General features: G+C 41.5%; 1 protein-coding gene across 1 annotated transcript in view; it reads right to left on the bottom strand.

The window, feature by feature from the left end:
* Window positions 1-5,038: 5,038 nt before the first annotated feature.
* The window catches only part of GNA13 (G protein subunit alpha 13), a 44,594-nt gene continuing 30,683 nt past the window's right edge, over window positions 5,039-18,949 (bottom strand). Inside the window, exon 4 of the mRNA XM_032776383.2 lies at window positions 5,039-11,773. Coding sequence (XP_032632274.1) covers window positions 11,201-11,773 — 573 coding nt within the window. The 3' untranslated portion in view covers window positions 5,039-11,200. The remainder of the gene's footprint in view (window positions 11,774-18,949) is intronic.

The raw sequence follows: 18,949 nt of genomic DNA, 5'->3' as shown, positions 1-18,949 counted from the left end.
GAACCATGCGTGAGCGGGATCGGTGCCGAGATCTCGATCGGGACCGGCGCCTATCCAGTGCTCCGAGAGAGGGAGGTTGGAGCATCGCTGGCTTTCCCATAGAGGGAAGCGCCCGCACCGGCGGTGCCGGGGCTGAGGCAGGAAGGCTCAGTGAGCGGCTATCAGGCTCCCGCGCCGTCGTGAAGGTTTCTGGCGTAGTCGGGATCGTGAGCTCGACCACGGAACGTGCCGGGGAGCTATCAAGCACCGGACTCGACGGCCCTTGCCCGCCGGAGTGTCGACGGTACGGGAAGCACCGGTGCCGGGCAGATATGGTGCGTGCCGGCACGGCTTTCCTGGCTCGGACTGCGGTTCCGGAGGCGCGGACCGCAGGAGCCTTCGCTTCTTCGGCCGAGTGAAAGCGAGCGCGCCGGGCTGGCTGCTCAGACGAGGACTTATGGTGCCGCGGTGCTGTGGCGGTACCGCTCGTCCCGGTGCCGAAGACGGTGGTTTCGGTGCCGGTGCGGTCGGTGCCGGAACTGCCGGAGTCAGGGCGGCCTCCATAAGGAGCTGCTTTAAACGGGAGTCCGCGCTCCTTTTTTGTCGCGGTTTGAAGGACTTGCAGATGCGGCACTTCTCGTCAGATGGGATTCCCCCAGGCACTTGAGGCAACGATCGTGGGGTCTCCCGTGGCATCGGCCGACGACAGGCCGAGCCTGCTTGAAGCCGGGAGAGCCGGGCATGAGCCTGGGTCCCGGAGCGGCGAGGAGGAGTATACCTCAGCCCACTACTATATACATACACTACGTTAACAACTATACTTATAACTATTTAACTATTACAACTACCAAACAACATAACTACTAAGAACTATGTAGAACGGGTGAACGCTGGGATGTGGAGGTCAGCTAAGCCGCACTCCAAGTTCCAGACGACCGACACGGGCGGTATAGAAGGAACTGAGGAGCGGCCGGGTCGGGCCAGGGGCATATATACGGTGCCGCAAAGGCGCCACGCCAGGGGGCGCCTGCCGACCCGCCGGGTGTTGCTAGGGGAAAATTCTTCCGACGAACGTGCACGTGGCGCGCGCACACCTACTTGGAATGAATATGAGCAAGCACTCGAAGAAGAACAGACAGGACTCTTCCCTAACCTAGTCATTTATCGGCTGAATATTGTCCCAGTCAGTTTCTCATTCCTTTCCCCTTCCCAAACTTACCCTATTAGCTGCTGTAGCGTAGTTTGGCACTTGCAAGCTCTTCTGACTGGTATGATTAACTACCAGTGGTTCTTATTTTAGAACAGTCTTGCAGCCTGCACATTTCAGAAAAGATTCATTTAGTAGCATAGAACTATCAATCACACACAAACCTGGGAAGTCTAGAATCTACATCGGGGTGGCCAACCTGAGCCTGAGAAGGAGCCAGAATTTACCAATATACATTGCCAAAAAGCCACAGTAATATGTCAGCAGTGCCCCCCACATCAGCTCTTCCCACCTCCCCCTATGCCTCCTGCCCACCAGCAGCCCCACCCATCAGCACCTCCCCCCTCCCTCCCAATCAGCTGTTTCTTGGCATGCAGGAAGTTTTTTTTGTGGGGGGAGGGAGAGAGGAGAAAACAGAGGAGCGAGGGCATTGCAGGCTTAGGGGAGGGAAGGGATGGAGTGGGGGCAGAGCCAGGGGTTGAGTAGTGAGCACCCCCCAGAACATTGGAAAGTCGGTGCCTGGAGCTCCAGCCCCCAAGTTGGTGCCTATCCAAGGAGCCACATATTAACTTCTGAAGAGCAGCATGTGGCTCCAGAGCCACAGGTTGGCCACCCCTGATCTACATAGTTCATATATCCAAAAAGGGAAAGCCCAAATAATTCTTGAAGTAAGAGGGTCCTAAGACACTTCTGTCTTCTGCTGATGGGAAGTGGGAATAAGTGGTACTAGCTAGTTTTTGGCCCTATGGCTGGTCATTTAGAGTTCTAAAGGGTGTTCAGCTTAGCCCTCCAAGACCAGAGGCTGTATTCTAGACAGATGAGAGGGTAAGTAAAGGAGATTATATAAAGCAGTTCAAAAGAGAGAAACCCTCTTATTACGCAGGTATCAAAGTCAAAGCAACTCAGCAAGCACTGATGAGTCACTCAAGTGCAGGCATTTCTTCAGTGTGAAGGTAAGTGGTAATGTGAAAGCAATGATGTGATATACCATTTTTAAGGAACAGTTCTACAGGAACAGCTAAGTTACAGCAACACTTGATGACCTTGATCAAACCTTATTGTAAAGCAGGGGAAAAAGCTTTTTTCCAGTGATCTTGCACTACACCTTTTATATCTCCTAATTTCCACAAGGTCAAGTATTTCTCTCAGTCAACCTGTAAGATAAAACACACTCTTTTAGTGGTGAATGTTCTTTACAAGGAAGGGTGAGGGGGAGATGGAAAGCAGCCACTCCTCCCCCTCATTACTTCATAGGAAGATTAGTGTGGTGTGATGGAGTTGATGCTGAACTTAAGGTCAACAAAGCACAAAATTCTGTGCAGATGGCAGCTATCATGCATTTAATCAGAGGATGACTTGATATTTTTGACACTTCAAACAAATATAAGCCAGGTCCTGCAACGTGCTCAACTCCCATTGCATTCAGTGGGACTTCAGCACTGCAGGAGCCATGAAGCATCCCAGGCACAGGTCCATTAACTGATGGAGAGGGGATCAGCAGCATCCTCCTAACAGTTTAGTATTGTAGCTATACAAAATACTATGGTGAAAACTTGACACTGCTGTATTCTATGATCCAACAAAAGGAAGGCTGCAAATCCCTGCAGCTATATTTTGAATAAGCTAATTTATACAAGGTTTGCCATTTAACCCCATAAAAAACACAAGTGCCATTCAGATGACCCAACATCTTAAGGGTTTTGAAATTCTGGTCACAGGACTGGTGACCAAATGCTGTGTGATAGTGAGAGGAGAAAAAATGCTGTTGTTCAATTTTAACATTGTATCTCCTATGCTGAAGGGATGCCACGGGCACCGAGAGCTTTGGAAGGATGCCCTTCAGCACAGAGTTTGTGCAAGACCAGAAATCATTACAAACAACCAGTGGGGCCCCTTGACGATCGAGATACAAAAGGAGCGCTTAAAGACGATAAAGTCATTGCCAAGAAATTAAGTGGATTCTTTGCTTCAGTCTTCATGGCTGAGGATGTTAGGGAGATTCCCAAACCAGAGCCGGCTTTTGTAGGTGACAAATCTGAGGAACTGTCACAGATTGAAGTGTCACTAGAGGAGGTTTTGGAATGATAAACTCAACATTAAAGTCACCGGACCAGATGGCATCACCCGAGTTCTGAAAACTCAATGTGAAGTTGCAGAACTATTAACTAAGGTTTGTCCTGTCCTTTAAATCGGCTTCGGTACCCAATGACTGGAAGTTAGCTAATGTAACGCAATATTTAAAAAGAGCTCTAGAGGTGATCCTGGCAATTACAGACCGGTAAGTCTAATGTCGTACTGGGCAAATTAGTCGAAACAATAGTTAAGAATAAATTGTCAGACACATAGAAAAACAAACTGTTGAGCAATAGTCAACATGGTTTCTAGTAAGACACGATTTCCCTTTACAATCTATTAGTGTTCTTTGAAGGGGTCAAACAACTGCGGACAAGGGGGATCCAGTGGACATAGTGTACTTAGATATTCCAGAAAGCCTTTGACAAGGTCCTCCAAAAGGCTCTTACGTAAATTAAACTGTCATGGGATAAAGGGAAGGTCCTTTCATGGATTGGAACTGTTATAAGACAAGGAACAAGGGTAGGAATTAATGGTAAATTCTCAGAATGGAGAGGGGTAACTAGTGGTGTTCCCAAGGGTCAGTCCTAGGACCATATTTATTCAATTTATTCATAAATGATCTGGAGAAAGGGGTAAACAGTGAGATGGCAAAGTTTGCAGATGATACTAAACATCAAGATAGTTAGACCAAGCAGATTGTGAAGAACTTCAAGATGATCTCACAAAGCTAACTATTGGGCAAACAAAATGGCAATGAAATTTAATGTGGATAAATGTAAAGTAATGCACATTGGAAACAATAACCCACTATACATACAATATGATGGGGTAATTTAGCTACGAGTCCAGAAAAAGATCTTGGAGTCATCGTGGATAGTTCTCTGAAGATGTCCATGCAGTGCACAGAGGCGGTCAAAAAAGCAAACAGGATAATTAGGAATCATTAAAAGGGGATAGAGAATAAGACTGAGAGTATAATTATTGCCTTATATAAATCCATGGTAGCCCACATCTCGAATACTGTGTACAAATGTGGTCTCCTCACCTCAAAAAAAGATATTCTAGCACTAGAAAAGGTTCGGAAAAGGCAACTAAAAGATTAGGGGTTTGAAGAGGGTCCCATATGAGGAAAGATTAAGAGGCTAGGCTCTTCAGCTGGAAAGAGGAGACTAAGGGGGATATGATAAAGGTATATAAAATCATGAGTGATGTGGAAAAAGTGGAAAAGGAAAAGTTATTTACTTTTCCATAATACAAGAACTAGGGGCTCCAAATGAATTAATAGGGTAGCAGGTTTAAAACAAATAAAAGGAAGTTTCACAACAGCGCCAGTCAACTCGTGGAACTCCTTACTCTGAAGAGGTTTGTGAAGGTGGGACTAATAACAATGTTTAAAGGAGAACTGGATAAATTCACGGTGGCTTAATCCATTAATGCTATAGCTCGGGAAGGGTAAAGAATGGTGTCCCCAGCCCTGTTCAATCAGAGGGATGGAGATGATGCAGGAGAAGATCACTTGAAATTGCCTGTTAGCTTCACTCCCTCTGGGGCACCTAGCATTGGCCACTGTCGGTAGACAGATACTGAGCTAGATGGACCTTTGGTCTGACCCAGTACGGCCATTCTTATGTTTTTATGAATTCAAAATACATTAGTAAAAGTTTTAAATCCGTGGCAGAGTCTAACTTTGCTGTTCTTAAGCCTTAAACAAGGCCCCTTAATCATACTATAATGAAAGTTAAGTACTGAAGGTAAAGTAAATTCACAGCACCCAAATGAGGCTGTATATGTTTATTTATCGTCAGTAATTTTTTTTAAACATAAGGCAAATATTAATAGCTGAAAGACAACACTTGCAGAGTATGTACAGAGCAATGTACAACTGAATGTAAGAGGCTTTAATCTATTAGTAACTTAACCATTTTATAAAAGCAAGTGATGTTTTTTCTTTAAGACCTTCTTTAGAAATAATTTATTGCCAATTCTGAACTAAAGCAAGGAAAGCAATGTACAATATAAAAAATGCTGGTTAGCCCCTGGAAAGTTATAAAAGATACACATATAAAAATGGTAAGCCACAAACATTTATACAAAGCTAATACAAATCTTGATTGTTAGATAAAGGATCTATGAGGTTGTTACAAAATATTTTTTCATAAGACTTCATGGAAGGTAAGCTCTCTCTGCTATTGAAAGCACAGGAAAGCAGTTTAATATTCTGCAATTCAATTATTTGTTGTCAAGTTCAAGGCAAAGAAAATTGCAAATGGCACTGTATTGCAATGCTGTGTAATTTAAAAAAAAACAGATTCATCTACATCATGGTACCATCAAATACAGAAAGACCCAAAAAGTCATCTTGTGACTATTTTAGCATGAAACACTGACTATTCTCAAACAGGAAATGCTGCTTTTGGAAAACAACTTCTGCAACCATCTTTAAAGATAAATGCCTAGAGATTCTTGAGTAGCTTGGCAACCAGCAGGAAAGTTGAAGACTGCGATAGTTGTGTGCACCCCTTTAAGTGGCAACTTGCTTATAAACTCAGTGCCATATCCCAAACAGTGCTGTGTTCAGAACTATCAGGTGGTGGTTTTTTTTTTGTTTGTTTTGTTTTTTAAAGTTTTACTTACATTAGCAGCAGGATAGAATAAAAGCCCATTAGTTAAAAAGTTTCTGCTGAAGTTATGTGGAGTTCAAAATACTGACTCACTATTAGCTAAGAGTCAGGAATACTACAGACATGCTCAAAGCATTTTAGGTTTGCTAGAATCCTGGATGGCAGGATTAAAAACCCTTTAGCAGACGCTTACTAGCTGAAGGACTAAGCCTATTAGCCAGAGGCCTCTCTGGAAAGATGAGAGGGGCCAGAATTTTCTTTAAAAATGAGAGCTCACATTAGGCAGGAACTGATGGCCTATTCCTCCTGAGAAATGTGGGGACCTACACCATTGGTAAGTGGATTTTTTCGAGACCTGGTGAACAGCCACCATTTATTTTCAGGTACCGAACAAATTTAAACAATGCAACAAGGAACGTTTGCTAAAATGCTATTTTCACCTTCAAGTACAGACTGTACAAGACAGTGGTATATAGAAATCATAGCTCAATGCAGTTACTGATCATTCAGTGAAGCAGTGTCTAGCAAATGATCCTTGGAAAATCAGTCCTGTTAAAAGTAGCTTTTTTAAATTGAAGTCTTAAGATTTTCCCTGCATTTCCACTTCTACTGGAAATTTAAGTCCTGACTTTGTACGATACTTACTGGTTTACACTCAGTCTTCACTTTTATTCGTTTGATTTTGATCACACATTTGCTTTAGCTTCAGTACATATATGGACAGTCTCTGTTCAGCAATATTAAATTACTATACCTTGCATCCAAATTATTTATTTCCAAAAAAAATAAAAATACATCCAGTAACAAATCCCAAAAGAAATAAAGCAGCCTAACTGGTGCTCTCTTTCAGTGTGTCTGCAAGTAATAGGTACAAAGAAGATGGAAATGCCCAGTAGTTTTGAGCCAGACTGTCACATAGGAACAAATATACAATGTTTCAAGGTTAGTTTTCAGGGACGGGGGAAGCGTGTGTGTGTGTGTGGGGGGGGACGGTAATACCATCAATGATTTACCTCAATACAATTGTCTTAGATGGAATTAGTCTGAGTGCAAGTTTCAGATGGAGAGAAGTTTCAAACTAAATTTCCGACCCTGTCTTGATGTCAAAGTTTAAGGCTGAGTGATCCAAGGAGAGAGAGTGGCTAGAACTCTATTAAGAAAACAAGACCTTTCTGGGAAGAACAGACATGACACTTAACCAAAACAAAGTAACATGTATTTTGGATTAGTTCAAGGCGCGTGGAAGCATTTTGAAAAGCAGATTTACTCATCATTAGGGACTCTTCAGAAACACTGACTTAATCAAGCCCTTGGACTTCACTTTATCCTTAACATTCACCTCCCATGGACTTCAGCTGGACTTGTGGGTGCCTGCCACTACTGAGAGACAGGTGCTATTCCTGCATGGGTAATTTTAACAAACAGATCCTGTGATGTGAAATTTCTGTGTTTCAATTTTTTTAATAAGCATCAGTCTAAACCAAAATTCAAATCCTTGGCTTAATAAGTATTTTGCATTTCTTTAGCACTGCATCCACAGATTTCTAAGCACTTTAAAGTGGTGAGTAAGCACTATTCTCATTTTACTGATGAGAGAATGAAGTACAGAGAAGTTTAAATGACAGTCACAGGAAGTCAGAAGCAGAGTTGGCAACAGAGCCCAAGCTTCCCTGACTCCTACCAAAACGATCCCATCTTCAATGCAGACTGTTTTAAACAATTAGAACATGTCAAACCACTGCCGCACATGCAGTGCATCTATGATAAAACCCATCTTTAAAAAATTGCTCTTCCACCACAAGAATTAACCTGTTCTATGGGCCAAGTAGCAAAACAGAACACTGGCAGGGGTAAACAGAACTACTTGATTTGTGCACTAGTGACCTGGACTTATTTCTTTAAAACACCAATTGGCCAAGCTTTATTTCATAACATGCTCTTTGGCATACAAAGTTTCAGCCAAAAGTATATTTTGCCCCGCAACCAAAGTGAAACTCCACAAGAGTTAGTTGTAATGGAACTTTGGGCAGAATAAAACCGGTGACAAATGGCATCTCTAGAAAACCTTATGTAGCATGTTTGGCTCAAGTATTCTTACGATAAAAAAATACTAAGAGGATCAAAAATGTCACCATGGCTAAACAGAATAAGTAAGGCAGTTGGATAAAAAGGCATCCTTTAAAAAATGGAGTCATATCCTACTGAGGACAATAGAAAGGAACACAAACTTTGGCAAGTCTAGTGGACAAGAATAGCTAGGCAGGCCAAAAAAAGAATTTAAAGGGCACCAGGCAAACATTTTTCAGTACATCAGAAGCAGGAAGCCTGTCAAACAATCAGGAGGGGCCACTGTATAATCGAGGTGCTAAAGGCACATTCAAGGAAGACAAGGCCGTTGCAGAGAAACTAAATGCATCTGTCTTCACTGCAGAGGATGAGAGATTTCCACACCTGAGCCATTCTTTTTAGGTGACAAATCTGAGCAACTATCAGAGAATGAAGTGTCATTAGAGGAGGCTTTGGAACAAACTGATAAGCTAAACAGTAATAAGTCACCAGGACCAGATGGTATTCACCCAAGAGTTGTGAAAGAACTCGAATATGAAATAGCAGAACCACTAATTGTGGTACAAAACCAACTGCTTAAATCAGCCTTTGTATCATATGACTGGCGAATAACTAATGTAATGCTGATTTTTTTTTTTATTTTTTTTTTTTTAAAAAGAGGATCCATAAGCATTCCTGGCAATTACAGGCCTGCCAGCCTAACTTCAGTACCAGGCAAACTAGTTGAAATTACAGTAAAGAACAGAATTATCAAATCCATAGATGAATGTATGTTGGGGAAGAGTCACTGTTTTTGTAAAAGGAAATCATGCTTCACCAATCTATGAGAATTCTTTGAGAAGGTGAAACATATGGACAAGGGTGATTAAATAGATAAGGTATACTTGGACTTTTAGAAAGTCTTTGACAAGGTCCCACACCAAAGGCTCTTAAAGTAAGCAGTCACACTTTGGGATAAGATGGAAGCTCCTCTCATGGATCAGGAAACAAAGGGTAGGAATAAATGTTCAGTTTTCAGAGTGGAGAGAGGTAAATAGCAGGGTCCCTGAAGGACCTGTGCTGTTTAACATATTCAAGTAATCTGGAAAAAGGGGTAAACAGAGGGGTGACAGTTTGCAGATGATACAAATTTACTCAAGATAATTAAGTCCAAAGCTGACTGCTAAGATAATACAAAATTACTCAAGATAGCAGTCAGCTTTGGACTTAAGAGTTATGAAGGGATCTCTCAAAACTGGGTGATTGTGCAACAAAATGACAGATGCAAAGTAATGGACACTGGAAAACAATGACAAATATACAATAAAATGAGAGGTTCTACATTAACTGTTACTACTCATGAAAGATCTTGGAGTCACTGTGGGTAGTTTTTTGAAAACATCAGCTCAATGTGCAGTGGCAGTTGAACCAGCTGGAAAGGGACAGAAGTCAGAAAATATCAATGTTACTACATAAATCCATGGTAAGACCACATCTCGAATAGTATATCCATTCTGGCTGTCTCATCCGCAAAAAGATTAGAATTGGAAAAAGTACAAAGGGCAACAAAAATGACTGGGGTATTGAACAGCTTCCATATGAGGAGAGATTAAAGATAGACTGTTCAGCTTCAAAAGGAGATAATGGGGGAGGGGGAGAGAAGGGAATGATAGAGCTCTATAAAATCATGAACAAGTGTTATTTACACAACACAAGAACCAGGCGTCACCCAATGAAATTACAGGCAGCAGGTTTTAAACCAACATAAGGAAGTACTTCTTCACACAATCCAGTCAACCTGTAGAACTTGTTGCCACTGGATGTTGTGAAGGCCAAAAGTATAACTGCATTAAAAAAAGAATTGGGTAAGGTCCTGGAGTACAGGTCCATCAATGGCTATTAGCCAAGACTATCAGAGATGTTCCTAAACCTCTGACTGCCAGAAGCTGGGACTGGACAACAGTGGATGAATCGTTCAATAAATTGCCCTGTTCTGTTCATCCCCTATGAAGCATCTGGTACTGGCCACTGCCAAAAGACTGGATATTGGGCTAGATGGACAATTGGTCTGACCCAGCATGGCCATTCTTATGGTTCTTAGGGATTTCTACACCTGATTCTGACAGATTCTCTGAAGTTTTCAGACTTAAGCATTTAAGTATTGTGACATGTTATGCTCATCTTACTGTACAGACTTTTGGCTTAGTGGTGTTTGGCCTATTTACCTATATCTGCATAAGGCCACTGTCTGGGGAATTTGTCTTCATGTAAGGCCACTGAAATCACTGCAGAAGGAAAGAAGACCGGAGGCACTTGTTTGCAAATACTTCTGTGCATTAGTGAATGCTTGTTGATGTAGGACTAGGCACACTGTAAAAGTTATGGTGAAAAGATACACAAGCACTTCAAATCAGCCTAAACTCTGGGGCAAGATACCTAGATGTAAGCTATTCAGCACAATGACAAAGTGAGAATACAGATTCTAAAGCGTAGTTTGCTTCTTCCCACATATCAACATTTCAGATCATAGTGCTCTGTTATAGCTCTAACAAGCAGAATACTTAAAATATGCAATAAAAAATGAAGTTTAGCTTTAACTGTGCCATTTACTAGTTCTTGATCATATTAGTCTTTACATATTTCTGGCAGAAGGTATTAATGCTGACCGTTCCCAACTTTTCTGTATTTCCTGACCTAAAGCATACCCTACAGTCAAAAACCCATGCAAAACTTTATAATTTAAGGCAGGAAAGGCTTTATTGCCAAGTATCCTAGCTTCTAAATGATTCCAACAAGAAATTTATGGAATATCTATCCAAAGACAGACCTGAGAAATCAAAGTCAGCTATATCATCACAGTCTTCATTATAGTTTTAAGGAAGAGGTGAAAAGGAACAGTTTTCAAAAACTACTACTACAAGTCTAATGTAATTCCGATGAATGTTACACTGAAATCTGGACTTGGAATTTTGATGGTGGAGTGTGTTTTCTAGATAGACTTTTTGCAACATACAAGCACTAGAGGTCAAGTTTAGTCACCTTACAGGTTATTTGGACTTAGGCTTGCTATAAAATTATAACTGAGTCAACTCAAAGCTACAGTAGAAGAGATTAAAGCCTCAGTTTCAGCAGAAATTGGCAATAATGTGCTCAGCAGCAGCTTTCAGCCACACATCAAGAAGTCTGACAGGACCTGGATTTTTCTTCTCCTGTTGTAAACCACAATTTTAAGAACACAAAAAGTATTCAAATAAAAATGTCTTTTTGCACATCACTGTAGCATAAGCTGCTTGAGGTTGTCGTGAAGAATGGTATCCTTGACGTCACGGAAAACCAGCCGGATGTTTTCTGTGTTAATAGCAGTGGTGAAGTGGTGGTATAGGGGCTTCTGCTGTTGGTCCCGGCGTTTGGTACGAAAACAATCCACCAGGAATTTTTGGACGTCTGTTAAGCAGTGGGGATCCCCTTCGAACTCTGGGAAATAGTTTTTGATGCTCACTTTTTGTACTTTTTCCTCAAGCAAGTCTGTCTTATTTAGAAATAGAATGATGGAGACGTTGCTGAAAACCCGGTTGTTGACTATTGTTTCAAAAATGTTCAGTGATTCTGTAAGGCGATTTGTTAGCCGATCCTCCATGAGCACCTGGTCGAATTCACTTGAGGAGACCAGGAAAAGTATCGATGTGACACTGTCGAAGCACTCAAACCAACGTTTCCTTTCTGATCTTTGGCCACCTACATCAACCATCTTGAAGGGAACATTTTTTATTTCGAAGTCGTACTCATGAATCCCTTTCGTGGGTCTTCGTGCCAGCAGAATATCTTGCTGCGATGGAAGATAATCCTAAAATATAAAGCAAAGTTTGCCAGTTAGGGAACAATGAGCACAGTGGCTTTAGCAGACTTCTGACCTAGAAAAGCTGGAAGGAAAGTTATTTTTGAACAGTCTTCATGCACTATTTCATTTTTAAAAGATTTCAGCGGCTAAAGCTGAGATTAACACACCCAATCCTAAAATGAGAATCCCTCTAGAGCAGTTTCTCTCCACGACCGGTGCCTGAGATCTCCCTAATACAGTTTGAGGTGGCAGCAATCTGGTCCTTGGTATCAAAAAGGTTGAGAAACACTGCTTTAGAGAACTGAAACTTTCCTTCTGCTACATATCAAATGACCTTGGTAAACAATATTGGAAGGAGCATTACCCGTTTCTCATGCCACCAGCTTTTTATTCCCTCACTACAGATTCTTGTAACAAGTCCCCTTCCCCCATCTGTTATACAATATGCATTTGTTGGCTGCCAACCTTTCCCCCCAGTGGCTGCATTAGAATGATTCTACCAATTCTAACAGTAAGCACTCATTCACTAGCTTTCCGCTCTTTGGCATATTGCTCAGTTGATCATGATTCATAATTAAAGAACAGAATCGTTGTCTGACAAGGTACTGAGACTACTTAAGTTTTTACTGAATCCATAGATTCCATCACAAAGAAGCCAAACACAAGGAACTTCTTGATGCCTGCACAGCAACCTGTTGCCTCTCTCCCTCATGGGTAACAGGCAGCATGAGAAAGCTTCTAGGCGTTCTGTTATGAGTAGTGACATCCAATGGAATGAAAATACTCAGTGCAAGAAAGAGTTGTGTTTCCAAAGTGTAGGAATTTAAACAGATGAATCCAAGAGGCCAAAGTTGTGGGACCTGATCTCTAAAGAAAGCTAATGCATTTTTGGCTTCTCCATTTTCACAGGAGTCATTTTGCTGATTTGTGCATTTACCTCTGAGCAGTCAGTTTGCTAAATTTTAAGTTCACAGCTTTGTTCTCCAGGTATAAATAAATCCTTTGTTATACTTCACTGTTCAGACATGTCATGCTTTGGTATTCACGGCAGTTTTGGGAAACAAGCTATGTTTGAAACCTTGAGAAGTTTAAAAGCAAGTCTCTCTTCACTTAATCTATTCAAAGATCTTTTCCTAATAATCCTAGTCAATGAAGGGCTCGCTGCTCAACATGAGACCTTTGGAAAAACCTGTGAAGCAATCTCAAGAGAACTCTGATTCAACCAACTTCTGAGGATAGAAAGAAACCCCTGGATAAACATAGTTAAACAAACAAAATTAGAATTTAACAGTAGTACAGTTCAGATTTTGAAATGCCCAAACATGCCTGTTTTGCTTTTAATTACAGCTATACAGAACCTGAATGTTTAAATCTTTTCAATAAGGGATTGTTACAAAATTTCAGACAAACTATTTAAAAAGAATTAACGAGAAGATATATCATTGCAAGCTTTTACAGATAGGGAATTATAGGATTCTATTTTAATAGACATTTGTTAATGAATATTTAAAAGGGTTTAAGTTCAACTTAAAATAAAAGCATTGATAAAAAGTTACAAATTAGGTTAAAAATGGGTTCGAGGATTTTAAGGAGCACTTTGTTTTAATGCATGAAAATCAGAAAGTGAAACTAATGAGGGAACAGCAACCGTTTTTGTCTAAACTCCTGATTCTTTTATTCAAGCTGGCCACAACTGAGATGTCTGGGTGATTCTGATAAAAACCAGTTACCAAGAAACTTTCTGATCCACCACAAGGCTCCCCTCTTTGCTGTCATCTTTAGGTACTGACGTACATTCATGACGGTGTGACCTAGTTTCTCAGAAGGAAAGCTGAAGCCTTCTGAACTCCACCTACTGACTTAAAAGTGACCCATGGAAGAAAAAGCTGGGCTTTTGCCCTTTTTTGTCTCTTTCTCATGGATAAAAGCAGCCTGAACGGTTAATAAGTTTTCCTGCTTGCTTTACAACATTAAATTCAGGTCTTGTATGCCAGGAAAAGACTAACATGGGAAAATCTGAGAAATTATAACATCACAGAGACTGAAACTAAGAAACTGAGAAAGGATTTTTAGTTAGATTTTAAACACACACTTAACTGCAGTGCTTAATGAACATTCGGGAGAGTGGCTGTCACTGCTGCAGAGTGACCACCACCATCACCCTTTCTCTGAAGGAGCAAAAGATCAAACACATTCCTGAGATCAACTCCCTCTCAAAAAGGTCCTCCATCAAAGCCAGGGAAGACCAGACATTCCTGATATTTCTAAGGTAAAAGACAAGTAGACTTTTTAAACACATTTCAAATACACAAAACAGGGCACAAAACACATTTCTACAATTCCTTTCCAGCAGATAAAATGCAAGACCGTGACCTCCTATTAGAGCTCCCAAGACACACATGCCTGCAATAGCACCATCAGTGACCAGGACACCTGGGTTAAGCTCACAACTGGGCATTAACGTTCGGCTTAAAATTTCAATCACAAAGTATTTCACTTCCCCTCTTAAAGGCTGTTAGCATTACTGGCACATAAAAGCCACCACATTTTACTTCACAATTGGCTACATTTAATCAACTGTACAGTCTGTAAAGGGCAACGTGAATGTCAAGTAGTCTGTGCACAATTGAAAGCACCACCGACTGAGAAGAGTCCCATCAATTCCCATCTCCTCATAGGTTTCCCAATGCCTGAGCATGGGAAAAAACTGAATTTCACCTCCTTCCAATTCCTTTCTCCGTCTCCACACTCTGATCCACTCTTCCTTGTCATACATGCAACCAGAGGGCACCAATTCCTTCCTTTCTATTTCACTTTTAGACTTGTGAGGCCTTCTTGCTCCTGTACAATTTCTTAAGTCATCGCCCCCTTTCAATCCTCACTGCCAACATTCTGGATCACGCCATTGTTCTTTTAGCCAGTACAAATGACACTCCATCACTGGCCTCCCTGAAACATCTCATGTCATCTCCTCAGCCTGCATCTCACTTCCTGTCACTCTCAACCTAGTCCTTAGGACTCCACCCTCTTTCTCAGCTTTGCCATTTCCTTTTCTCCTGCTCTCCCACACTTAGACAAAACAAGCAAGGTTGGAATAGGTAATATCATCATTCCAAGGAGCCAAGCATCTTCAGCTCCTCCAAATGCCTCCTCAAAACCCACTACTTTGGCCTTATTTTCTACACTCTACCTCCACTCCTGAACTGTCTGCTCTCCCAACCTACTTAGAAATATCAGAATGTGTCACTTGCTAGTGTGACTCACTGTGTCTGCCTAATCTGGATTGGAATCTGTTCAAGGTAGGGATCATGTCTCTGAGGATATGTCCATGCTGAAGTAGGGATATGATTCCCCTGCTCATGCACACATGCTCGCGATAGATCAATGAGAGCTAGAATGAGTACAAATAGCAGTATAACTGGGGTAACACAGGAAGTAGAGACATGACTGAGCTGTGCTGAATATGTACCTGCCAGCTTGGCTGTGCCTCTGCTGTTGTTTCCTGTGCTACCTGGCTACGCTGCTATTTATACTTGCATTAGTTCTCATCAAGCTGCTACATGTGCGTGTACATGAGCAGGGGAATCATATTTCTATATTATAGTGCTGACCATAGCCATAATTTAACTTGCTATGCAAAGCCAAGGTCCTATATAAAATGTTTACAATTAATATTCTACTTGACCAATAGTGAGAAAGATACGTAATTTTCTCTATTTTTCCAATTCAGCTTTGAAATAAACAGGCCTGGTTATAATTATGTACGTAAACAAAACAGATTTCCTTATTCTGTTGACTTGGTCAAGCAATCTGAACAAGCAGGTTTTAGACATGCTGATCTCTCTAGCTTCCTTATGTTAAAGGAGAAAAGACCATAGTCGTGTCTGTCCATTAACAATGTAACTTAAAATCATTGGTTTGCATGAGACAGGAGTAGTGAGTGCTTCTACCCATAAACTACTACAGTGCCAAAGTACAAAAATAATCTTTAACGGCCAGCAAAAAGCTGTGCTCTAATACAAATGGGAAATAAACCAAAGCTATATTTACACAAAATTACCTAGCATTTGCCTGACTATATCTAGTCATTTCTGTCAAAAGATAATGATTTTGAAGAAAGCTACTTCTTAACATTTGTGATTTACAATTAAATACTATTATCCAACTTTAAAAGTCACCATTCTGATGAGTGACTAAAATCATTTTAGTTCAAGATGCAATTGCTAAAGAAATGAAGTCATTTATTGCATTTATAGCTAGAGACTCTAAGGCACAGTTAACTGGAATTTCTTATATTGCTATCATTCCTTTTTATAGTTCTGATTAAGAACTTTAAGGTGGCTGCAAAACAGATGCAGCCCTCGAAGTGATTGTTTTAAATGTAATGTGTGGACCGGCACAACAATGGGTGTGAAAAATCTGAACAGAAAGTTAAAAAAGCTACCTGGCTGGCTACTAGAGACAAACAATTAGTACTTCTTTTATTGCTTCAGACAGATGCCATAAGGCAAAAGGCAAACAAGCAGCACTGATGTTGGAACTTCTAAATGAGACTCAATAACTGATATGTGAGATCTAACCTGATAATCAAGTTAGGAAAGGTTTTGTTTTGGTTCCTCATATAGTTTAAGTTGAGATAGCAGCTTAGACTCTCCTCACTCAAAAATCATTGCAAAAAAAAGAAAAGAATTAGGTACACGCTGTTCTGATCACTCCATCTGAAAAAAGTATATTTGAATTGTAAAAGATACAGAGAAAGGCAACAAAAATGACTGAGGTATGGAACAGCTTCTGTATGAGGAGAAATTAAAAAGACTGGGACTGGTTCAGTTTCAGAGAGAAACGACTAAAGAAGGGGAAATAATAGAGGTCTATGAAATCATGAACGGCGGAGGAAGTGAACAGGACAGTGTTATTTACTCAATCACATAACACAAGAACCTGGAGTCACCCAATGAAATTAATAGGCAGCAGGCTTAAAAAACAAACAAAAAGGAAGTTCTTCTTCACACAATACAAAGTCAACTGGTGGAACTTGTTGCCAGGGGACATTGTGAAGGCCAAAACTATCACAGGGTTCAAAAAAGATTTAAGTTCATGGAGGACAGGACCATCAATGGCCGTTAGTCAAAATGGTCAGGGATGTAACCCCATGCTCTGGGTGTCCCTAGTCTCTTGACTGTCAGGAGTTGGGAGCAGGCAACAGGGAATGAATCACTCAGTGATTGCCTGTTCTGTTCATTCCTTCTGAAGCACCTCACACTGGCCACTATTAGAAGACAGGATACCGGACTAGATGAACCAATGGTCTGACCCAGTATGGCCGTTCTTAGGTATTGGGTGGTATCAGGCTTCAAAGCATTTGTTGGGAACATAGGAGCTGACTTTGTTTTTCCCCTATGGGTGCTGCACCAATGCCCACCCTCGCTCCACCACTCCCCACAATGCCCTGCCCTCACTCTGCCTCTTCCAGCCCCCAGTCCACCACCTCTCAGAGTTCTGAGCCTGCCTGTGACTCTCCGCCCCCCACCAGCCTCTCCCCAAGATGCCAAACAGCTGATCAGCGGCACTGAAGAACAGCAGTGACTGGTGGGTGCCGAGCACCCTTCCTCCCCCGCCCTCCCCCGGGTGCGTGTGTGCTCCAGTGCCAGAGCACCCCCAGAGTTGGCACCTATGGCTGGGAATATAACAGAGATGCAGCGTCTCCGCAGTTAGGTTTGATGTTAGCTTCCCATTGTCAGGCCAATTTTCATGCATAAGTTCTGCAAAACAAGACCGCTCGATATGAACATACAAACTGACTATACACACAAGCTCATGAGGCAAAAATTACAATCAAAATGGCTGTCATTATTAGGAAGCAATACAAACTCACAGAAAATGGAATGCTGAAACATTTTCCAGCATAGACACAAAGATTCCATCCCATATTAAATTTATATTAACTGTGTTATATGCCAGGCACATTACAAAATGTAACAGTGACCTGTACAGTCACAATTTCTTGTTCTAGAGGTTTGACACATAAGCACAAAGTTTTCTAGCAAGAGGCATCTTTGAGTATCAATAATTAGGTTTGTACTGCCCCAGAGCCATCCTGATAAATGGACGTACAGTGTTACCAACAAATTCAGGATACCAAAATACACAGTCTGGATAACCACTTTGTAAAGAGCAATTTTTTTCTTCTTTAATGTATATTTATGGTCATAAGAATGACTAAAAATAAAACCACCCTATTTAACAGATCTGCTCCAGGTGTGCATGGTAATAAGTTTACCACTTCTCAATCTGTTAGTAGTGTCAGAAGAAGCCGAGCTGGATTTAAACATGGCTTATGCATTATCCGAGTAGTTAGCTACTCTCTAACGTCAGAATCTTTACTGAAAGTGATATGTGAACCCAGTAAATCAAGCTTGACTTTTAGATCCCCGTGGGAGCTTGTTAGAAAAAGCCACATTTTTTATTTGTAAAAAGAGCTTATGATTTTCAAAATTAAATAGCACTGTTTCCATATTTACTGTATTTTCGCAGACATTTTCAGAATACAGCAGCACCATGTGCTTTCTATGGAAAAATTACTGACTTCATATATTCTGTAGAGTTCAGTGGTGATTGCTTGACTCTGCAATTTATATTCACAGACTTCTCCTGGCCACTATCATACTGTTTTCTGAGGGTTTTACCAGACATTCTACTCCATACCTAGGACCCTACCAAATTCACAGCCATGAAAAACTTGTCACGGATGACGACATCTGGTCTTGTGTGTGCTTTTACCTTATACTATACAGATTTCATGGAGGAGACCAGTGTTTCTCAAATTGGGGGTCCTGGCCAAAAAAGGAGTTGTGTGTGTGTGGGGCAAGGTTATTTTAGGGTTTCACAGAATTGTCACCCTTACTTCTGTGCTGCTGCTGGCAGGGTACTCCCTTCAGAGCTGGATGCCTGGTCAACAGCTGCTGCTCTTTGGCCGCCCAACTCTGAAGGCAGCACCTTGCCCGCAGTAGCACAGAAGTAAGGGTGGCAATACTATACCATGGCACCCTGACTTCTGTGCTGCTGCCTTCAGAGCTGGGTGGCCACAGAGTGGCAGCTGCTGACTGAAGGCCCAGGTCTCCAGACAGCAGCTCTGCCTTCGGAGCTGGGCTTCCAGCCAGCATCTGCCGCTCTCCAGCTGCC

Source organism: Chelonoidis abingdonii, chromosome 13 (assembly GCF_003597395.2).
Source record: "Chelonoidis abingdonii isolate Lonesome George chromosome 13, CheloAbing_2.0, whole genome shotgun sequence".
Lineage (NCBI taxonomy): Eukaryota > Metazoa > Chordata > Testudines > Testudinidae > Chelonoidis > Chelonoidis abingdonii.
The sequence above is the reverse complement of the archived record's forward strand: the minus strand, read 5'-3'. Positions and strand labels throughout refer to the sequence as shown.